The 9,686-nt window shown below is 39.9% G+C and overlaps 1 protein-coding gene across 2 annotated transcripts in view; it reads left to right on the top strand.

Moving 5' to 3' along the window:
• The first annotated feature begins 247 nt into the window (after nt 1-247).
• The window catches only part of NOX4 (NADPH oxidase 4), a 109,745-nt gene continuing 100,306 nt past the window's right edge, over nt 248-9,686 (top strand). The window contains exons 1-2 of one of the 2 annotated variants that reach the window (XM_063394461.1): nt 248-392; nt 963-1,058. In XM_063394461.1, the coding sequence (XP_063250531.1) occupies nt 336-392; nt 963-1,058 (153 nt within the window). In that variant the 5' untranslated portion in view covers nt 248-335. Of the gene's footprint in view, nt 393-962; nt 1,059-9,686 lie in introns of those variants that run through there. The other variant, XM_063394462.1, reaches the window with a different exon arrangement.

The following is a 9,686-nucleotide window of genomic DNA, read 5'->3' as shown; positions in this document are numbered from 1 at the left end:
TGGCAAGGCGGGGGATGCGAGGAAGCGGCCGCAGCGCGGCGGGGCAGGGCAGGGCAGAGGGCAGGGCAGAGGGCAGGGCACAGGGCACGCTGCCCTCCGGGGATGCCCCCGAGCCCCGCTCCGCCCCGGGCGGCTGCGCCGCGGCTCCCGGGGCGCTCGGCCGCGGACAAGGCGGCAGCGCCGGCGGGACGGGGCCGGAGCGCTACGCCCCGGCGGCCGGAAGACAGGGCGGGGGGTGAGGGGTGGGGAGAGGGGAGGGCGGCTCGGCCCGGCTGAAAAGGAGGGCTCGCCCGGCGGCCCCCACCCTCGGTCCTGCCCCGCGGGCGTCCCGCAGCATGGCGCTGTCCTGGAGGAGCTGGCTGGCCAACGAGGGGAGCAAGCACCTCTTCCTGGTAGGGGCGGCCCCGGGGGGAGGCTCAGGAGGGGCCCGTGGGTGCTGGCAGCGGCGGGGCCGGCCGGGCGGGATGTGCTCCGGCAGGGATGGATGCCAGCCCGGGACAGTGCCCGCGTCCCTGCCCTGCCGGGCTCGCACACGCTGTGCTTGTGCTTGCGCTTTGTTTGGCTCTCTTCGAGAAAGTTTGGGGGAGAAGATGCAGCTTCGTGGAGGACAAGTTCTTTCTTCCTTTGTCTCTTTGTTGTTGTTTTTTTTATTCTTTGAGTCTCTTAAATGCAACATCCAGCCAAAGATGTGGGATAGCGTCTTGTATGGGGGTGCTTTGGCAGCTCTCGGTTGTCGCAAGATACAAAAATTTTTGTGAAGTTCAGTGAAAGTGAAAATTTCCCACATAGGGGCACTTCCTTTTAGTACTTTAAAACATACTATGTGCATGAAGTTTGCTTTCCCATTCCATTTACACATGTTTATGAAACTACAGACCTATGAGTTTTATGAATGAAATGAACACTGAAAAGTTTGCACATGTAACTTTCACTTACAATCTCTTGTTTCTGTTTCATTTCAGTTTTTCTGGCTGTCCCTCAATGTCTGGCTCTTTGGGAAAACCTTCCTGCTTTATAATCAAGGTCTACAGTATTATTATTTGCATCAGATGTTAGGGGTGAGTGACCTGGACATTACTTTTTGCCCTGGAAATTGGGATGCTCGAGGATGGGATAAGGGGCAAAATGCATTTGCTAATCAAATGTGACATAAACTTCCTGTTAACTTTTCAAAGTGGGAAAAGATCAAGTAAGAAATTACTGGGATACTTCTGACAGTCATTTAGGAGTAGAAGGTGAACACTGTTATGAAGAAAAAGAGACAGTCAAGTGTGAGACAGCTATTCTTTTCCCTTCTCTCTCCCCTCCTGGTGTTCCCAGCAGCAGACAGGCTCACAGGAACACAGACATGCTCAGCAAATGACTGGAACTCCACTCTTCGTCATCAACACATTAAGCTATGGACTCATATTGGCAAATTCTTTCCAATTCAGTTATTGTAATATATACATGCTTGCTGAGAGACTTCTTTTAATGTCTTAGTTCTTTTCAATCTTTGTCATTCTCATGGATATACTGTTCTGTGTAAATTCACTGTAATGCCTATAACCTTAGTTTTGTTTTCTAATAGTAAGGTCTTTGATTCTGGATGGTTTAATGAACTTCCAGGTATTTTGATTCAGCAAGAGCAACACCCACCACCAACAGATGAACCCAAAAAGAACTCCATCTGCTTTGGAGATGTGAGATACTGGCCTGCCTTGGGAAGTTACCCACTGTAGTAATTTGAAAAAAACTTCTATCTAAAAAGGAACACAGTAAGAGTTAACATGTTTCTGGAAAATACCTACGGGTTGCTCAGAATTTGACAATCCAGGAAAAAGTGGCTGAGTAACACGATGCTTTGTAACGCTATGTCGTACTCAGGAGTGGATTTCAATAGAAAGCTGACATGGGATTAAACACAGATGATGCACATCCTAATCTGCTGTAGAGCCTCTGGCCTTTATTTTTGGTAAATCCAGGGTATATAGTTTCATGTGGCTGATATTGTCATAACTAGCCAGTACCATAAAGTTTTGTGATCTTGCTTGGAAATAAGTTGAGTTGATACAATTTTCTCTTTTTTTTTTCTTTCTTCTTATGGGTGATCCAGATGTGTTCAAGAGTGAATCTTAGCAAAGGCGGTGCGAAAAAAGAAGGGAATGACAATAATTAAATCCTTCATGGTGGTGACTTTCTTGACAGAAAAAGCATGAAAGTGTGTTTAATTTCAACTTAATATCTAGTGGCTTTGCAGCCCAATGAATCCATTTAAAAACTGCATTTGTTCCTGGTGGAGCAAATGGGTTGTTTATAAGCAAATGTTCTTGGGTAACATGCTGGACCAGATTTTCAGCTGGTATCAATCAGGAAGTTTCTCTCAGTTCAGATGACTTTTCTGCCTCATACCAGCTCATCATCTGGTTGGGATTTTATTTGGTTTTCTTATACTTCAAAATGGAAGACACTTGCAAAGTAACTTAATTTGTGTTCAGAACCTGTGAGATGACTCAGGCAACAGATTCTCTGTCTTGGTCAGGTGATGAGGACTAGGAGGTCATGCTTTTAAGTTTGTCTAATTTTGTCTGCCACTGTGAGAAAAAGTACCACAGAATTTAGGAACTTCCAAAATAAGTTTACAAATGAAGAGCTAAGTCTAAAAGATAATTTTGGTCAAAGTTATAAAACCAATTTTAACATTTTGAAAATACTAAAGACTGTAAAATGTACTTGCAATTCATTTTTTACAGTTTCTCTAAATATCTTCAGTAGATCTCAAAGTTAGCTTTCTCCCTTCTCTTCATCATATCTGTGTATGCGTATTAATCATAGAGATTATTTTGCAGGAGTTGGGAAAACTGAACCCAATTTGGTTTCTTCAGGAGATAGCATAGGCAATTCTACAGCTTTAACTGCTTTCCACAGGGATTTTTTCCCCTCTTCTTTTTCTTCATTGGTTTGTATAGCCACTGACCCATGGCCCATCTGCTTGACTAGTCTCCTCTCTGTTCTGTGCATGTGGTTTGCAGAACCTCTGTGCCATGTCTTGGCGTCTGAAGATTTTGAGATTTAGACTAATTTCTTTGTTTGTAATTCAAGAGTTGATAATTTTTGTTTAAACAGATTGAACTCTTTAATGGATACTTCAATGACAACTGGTTCCTTTTTCCGGAGAGCTAACAAAATTGCCAAAATGGAGTGGCACTTTTTGAATTAAAAAAGTTGTGGGTTTTTTTTGTTGTTGTTGTTTTGTTTTTGTTTTTTCCAGTGAGGTTTCCTAAGGAGTTGGCTTTTTTTCTTTCTTAGTATGCTACAATAGGCTATAATCTCCTTAAGAACTTCTGCACTTGCAGCATGGAAAGATTTACCACAAGTAATTTTGTTGTTTACCAAGTAACAGGATGGAGAACAAGAAGAGCTGGAAATCAGAGTGCGATATGAAATGAGATAATGGACTGAATATTCTGGGTATATTCAACAATGCCGCATCTTCATGCCATCTCTTTTCTTTCTGATGTGAAGAAGGAGAAAGAATGGAGTTGGTCTTTTGTTCAGTGGTCACTGATTTGCTTTCCTTCAGCTGTCTGTAGAAGAACGAGGCTCAGATTTATTCTTTTCCAATTGCATTCTATGTGATGTTGAACAAGGTCCTTTAGGACAGGATTTTAAAATTGTTTAGGTACCTAACTCTCACTCAGTCTTTCAATGACAATCGTCCTAATTCTACACCTATAAAAAGGCACTAAGAGCATGGTGGTGTCCTGGAAGTGCAAAAAGAACAAATGAGTGGAAGTGAGTAATGTGGAAGGAGGAGGTTGATCAGCCTTTTATGTACCAGGCAACTTAGTGGTATTTTGTGTCAAATATCTCTGCTTCCCTCAGTTTGACTTCCGTTGACTAGACCATGAACTCCTCACTGTGCAATCTCTATCCCTGGGCTTTTTCAAAACCTACTTGAACAAAAAACCCTGAGCAGACTTCATCTGAGTTTGATGTTGAACATGGGTAGAACAGGAGGTTTGAGCAGAGACATCCTGAGGTCCCTTCCAACCAGAATAATTCTGTGGTTGCATAATGCTTGCAGTGAAAGTTCACCAGAACCTAGTGGATGTAAATCCCTTTCCAGTACTTTTGCCTTGATGAACCATCCCTTTGGATACTGAATTACTTGTAACACTGCAGGTCATGGTCTTACTCTATTCATTGACATTGGTTCAAAAACACAATTCAGATAAAGAATCTCATTTTTTAATGATTTGATAGATGTTAAAGTGTGGTCTTACATTGCTCAAGGAAGAGAAGCCTGTGAAGAAATCCCCAACAGACATGAATTTCTCATAAAAGAGTTTGGCAAAGAGGAAAGGAATATTCTCATATTTGTGTGCATGATAGGTACTATACTGTGTAGTAGGCATGAGTTACAGAAAGGGAGAGTCTTCAATTACTTGACTCTAAAATCTTCGTGTTGAAGATTTTGGTGTGCTCAGTCAATGAAATTGTCCAGATTGATTTCTTCACAGACTTCAGGATTTCTCTCTTCAGTCTAGCTTGGCTGTATTTTTGTCCAACAAGTTTGATTGTGCCTGGTCAAAAAAAATCAGTCATAAATTTAGTACTGGCCTTGTAGAACTCAAGTCTTGCTTTAACAGAATTATATGAAATGCTTGTTTCTTGTTGCTTGAGTTCACTGTGAGCAGAAAGAGCTTTGAGCTCATTTTGTCATGGCATGAAGGGTCTCTGTTTCCCCCTTCCCTCTCTTGTCCCTGCTCAAATAACTGTAATGTAGTCAAATGTTAATGCAAGAGATAAGCTTCTGGGTTTCAGAGCAAAGTGAAGAAAATGCATTGTCAGAAGGATCTCTGGAAAAAAGACTGAATAACTGAAAATGGAGCTGAAAAGAAAAAGTGCTGCCTCACTTTTTTATCTGTACAGTGGCTGCCTTCTTACTGTGCAGTACTGTGTATAGCATTTGTCACCTTTATTCACTGTTTGGAATACGTTCCAGATGTTCCAGTAACTTTCATGTCTTTCCTTGCTAGTTTATTATAATGACAGAGATTTTGCTAATTGAGGCCAAGTTCCGCTTTCATTGATTGTTACACAACCACACTGCAAACTGCTTACCCTCCACATCTTAGCATTGGAGGGAGTTGCCTATCTTGATCCTTTGCTTGGAGATTATCAGAGAAGTTGGAAGCTATTACTGCACTCAAGATTAAGTTAGTTGCTTTCTTCAGTTTGAATGACTGATTTAAGCAGAAGGAGGAGTACATCCTACACAAAGGCACTGTGTATAAAATGGGAACGTGACCTAATCTTGTAGACAAGAAGAGATGGAAAACCGTCAAAGAATGCCTTTGTGATGAGGTACAAGTGAACAGGGAGAATACTGATTCTCAGTGATGCAGGGAAGATACCAGATACATATTAAAAAATATTGCACCACGTAAAATGATTTTTAAGGTGTTGCAGTGCATGAGATGGGAATTTACAGAGTCCTTCTGAAACCTTCCTTCTTCAGGAGCAAAACCAAGTCAAACTTTCGTAGAAGTTTTCACATGTTCTGGTAGGTTTCCCCTACTCTCACATTTTTCCTTCTTTTCAGCTGCTTCATGTTCTTGTTGCTAGAACTCCAGCCAGATTTGACAAGCCTAAGGGGAATAATTGCTGTGCACACAGTTCAGTTGTGTCCTACTCAAGAGAAGGAGTACTCCATGAAGAAAAGGAACTGGGTCAAAAGGACACATGTTGTGTTGCACAGTTGGTTCCACCTAGGAAAATAACTAACTTTAGCTGCTCCAGTACTGATCTGAGGAGGTGGTCTATGACCTGTGTCTACAGAGCAGCGTGTGGCTTGTGAGTCTTGCCAGAACCTTTCAAGGTGCCCCGAACCAAAGAAAATTGAAAAAAATTAAAGAAAGACTCTTAAGAGACATCATCAGGTGTGGTGTCTCTATTGCACCATGACCTGTTTAGGGTTGTTGCTTGTAGATACTGAAATCTTGAGAAACAGAATAACGTCACTCTCAGGTGTGGAAGGGTTTGCATTATTTTAACATTTTTTGATACAAGATTGACTTAAAAGGTGAGATAGGACAGTATTTGTTGAAATCTTCATTTTACAACCATGTATCAAATATCAGATTTCTGTGCACAGCAGTTGCAGGTAACATTCATCTCTGTATTTATAACTGATGAACCTTGAAGAATTTTGGGGTACGCAGTAAGGTACTTCAGCCCTCAATCTAATACTGAAATCATTTGCCTAACAGAGAAAGCTCCTTTTCCTGACAGAGGAAGCTAATTTTCCCACTTTCATTCTTGCTGACAGCAAGATTCAATGAGAACTGACTCTTCTCTGTCCTACTTTGTGTGTTGTATGAGCGCAGCCAGGAGTCCATCTGTATGTCTGTGGGGCTGTACATCAGACAGGGATAACTGGAGAACTTATATTCTGGAGTTCTTTTAAGCTGCATTGGAGAAGGTGGTGATTCCTTTATGCTTGTCTAGGGGAAAGAAATCTAATCTAGTTTTTAGGATTTGAGTTTGTGGATGGTCCAGTTCCCTACTATTTTTGCCACAGATTTAGTCTGTAAATTCGAGTAATCCTTTAGTTTTTCTATGCCTCTTTGCTCCTCCGTGAAATGACATACCAGTGTATGTTGTACCAGGTAGGCAGATCACGGAAGGAGGTGGACAAATGCTTGGGTATAGTATCAGCAACGCTGGATAAAACAGTTCCAGCAGAGATTTTTTTTTTCTTTTTTTTTTTTGGTCATGCAGAAATTTCACATGCTAGTAACATGCAACAACAATTTTTTTTAAGACAGCAAAAGACTTCAGGAAGAAAATAGGATTCTATTTCTCTCCTTTTTAAACTACTTAATAAGGCTATATATTGACTTTTAGACACAGTGAGTTGCCTTGGAGCAAAAATCATCCTGTATTCTACTATTGTTTAAAAATCCAACAATGTACTGTGTTAATTTGTTACTATGCCTCCCAGGCAATGCAAAGGAAGTTAAGACAGAGATCTCTTGGAAACCATTTGGAAAGAATTAGTTTCATGGTTATATTTTTAGCTTTTGGATATATATTAAGAGCAAACTTTAAACTCTTTCTTCTTGCATGAATTTTGATTCTAAGAAATTTCTAAATGTATTTACCATTGTTTGGTAAATGGGCTTTTATTGCAGGAAATATTGCTGAACTTTATTTCTTCAGAATAAAACCTTACATGAACCATTGGTAACAATATTTTAATGTTTGAATCATACTTCCCTGGCAATGCAGTACATATTTAAGCAGTTGTTTGCTGGTCTCTCTTCTTTTTTATTTTCTTTTTTTTTTCCTTCTATGTACAGGTGTTGATAGCATTGAATTATAATGAATGTAAGGACATTTCCTCCATAGCAATTGCATGATGAATGAATATTTGCCATTTGTTAAATAGTGGAGGAAAACAAAGGAAGGTTAAAAGGAAAGGCTTTTCTACACGTCACTGGTGATTCATACTTGTTAAATTGCTTGGCATTTTACTTAGAATCACAGAATATGCTGAGCTGGAAGGGACCCATCAGTCCAACTCCTGGCACTTAGCAGGGCATCCCAAGAATCACACCATGTGACTGAGAGTGTTCAAATGCTTCTTGAACTCTGCCAGGAGTTATTTCATTTACTTAACACTATACAGTGTGGGGTTGACTCTCTTCTAGACCAAACTATTGTTTTGTTGAAGCTTTGCAAGAAAAATGGTTATGCTTAGTAAAGGAAGTCTTGGGTAACTGATGTCGTGCCTAGTTTATGTTTAAACTCAAACACAACGTAAATTCTTGAGAAACTAATGATGCATCATATAGGCCATACAACAGAAGTTGTTAAAAATTTCAAACTGTTCATTAATGGTACTGCCACTGTTTCAGATTTTGTGTGTTGGTCAACAACTACAAAAATGATTCAGTTTACTTCTGGAGTTTGCGTAACATTGTTTCTACATAATTCTTGAGTTTTTCAAGTAATGCCCATTTAATCACTGCAATGCTGTCGCACATCAGTAACCCCCAATTAAAAATTCTTACATGTTTTAATGACCATATTTCTGAAGTTATTGCTCCAATGAGATGTATAGCTCATTTTTGACTTCTCTTTAGAAGATTTAATGAAAACAGAGACAGTGTTGTTTATGCAGACAGTGCATTATAGAGACATTTTTCTTCTCATTATGTCCAGTCTGTTCAAGGGTCATTTCCAGTTGGGAGGATCCAGAGTGGGGAGGAGAGGATGGCCTCAGGTCCGAAGAACATGGCTTATGAGGAAAGAGTAGCAAGAAAAAAATCTTGTTGTGCAAGCAATCAGGGAGTGAAGTAACAGATGAAATAGAAGCAAGGGAGGTTTATGTAAGGAAAAAGAGGATTAACAGTACATTAGAAGAAATAGTGGAGGACATCTGGAGAGTGGGAAAGAACTAAGTGACATGGCTCATTTTAGTCTTATTTTCTATCATTCAGTAGGTTGGAGATGATCTGTTCCTGGGATTTTTTTCCTGGAGATCTCACATTTACATGGTAGAGAACAAGGTAGAGCACATTTTGTGGGGCAATTGCTCCTACTTCTCATGGGCAGCTTTTGAGAGAGGGTACCCTGGTGACTGTTCTGTTCTGTGGAAGCTGGTAGGGTCTGGGAGGAGGTCCCTGGCAGTCAGGTCTAACTAAATAATGTAAAGTAGCCAGAAGAGGGAAAAGATTTAGGTGCAGAGCTTGGTTCTTCAGGCAGATTGAACATCTTTACCTTCTGTTTGCCTCCTGGTGCTGTGCCCAGGTGTGCTGCAGAGCAAGTGAGGTACATGGGTATTGCTAACTGTGAGAGGAGGCAGTTGTTTTATGGTAGTGGTGTTTGGAAACCCTTTCATACTGTTGTGCTTGACATCTTGCAAGACATTCTGAAGTGCAGTAATTCTGTTTTTTCTCACTAGCTTACATATTCATCCATTTCTGTGCCACAAACATAAGTCTGTAAATTTTGTTTCTTGTTGATAAAGAATATGATAGATGTTTCACGGATTATTTTTTGTCTGAAAAAGTAAAACATGCTCATTTTTTAATGTAGAGTTTAACTTTGAAAAGGTAATAAATCTTAAGTAATTTCTATTAGATAATTTGTATCTGTTCAACTCATTCACATGCTCCTGCAGTATGTGAGTTATCTTTAATATTATAATACTTTTTTACTAATTTATTCAGGGATTGAAATACTTGGGGTTTTGAGAACACTATAAGAAATATCATTCCAGAAATCTGTTGACAGTCTAAAAACATCTTTTATATAAGCTAGTAAAATGGTAATTCAACCTAATAACTCGGAGAACAATGGCGTTTTGCTAACTTTCTAAAATCATAAATGAATGAGATAATATAATAAGATTAAAAATACAGGTTTATGACATGAATGTGTGCTTTGTTCATTTATTTGACAAGTGTTTTTGTTCTAATTATGTAAGTTCCAAATATATCAGTGAAAGCATTAGTGAAATTAGATTTCATTACGGTTCCCAGCTATTGAGCAGTTTAACTGAAGAAAGCCTACTTTCTTTATGTCCAAATGCGGCGTTGCGTAATGTGAATGGATGAGGAGTTTTGTGACAATTCTGTAACAGTCCTTGAAACTCTGTGACTATTTCAGTTTGACTGAATCAATATTTTTTTACA

Source organism: Prinia subflava, chromosome 3 (assembly GCF_021018805.1).
Source record: "Prinia subflava isolate CZ2003 ecotype Zambia chromosome 3, Cam_Psub_1.2, whole genome shotgun sequence".
NCBI lineage: Eukaryota > Metazoa > Chordata > Aves > Passeriformes > Cisticolidae > Prinia > Prinia subflava.
Note: the sequence above shows the minus strand (reverse complement) of the source record. Positions and strands in the feature narration are given on the sequence as shown.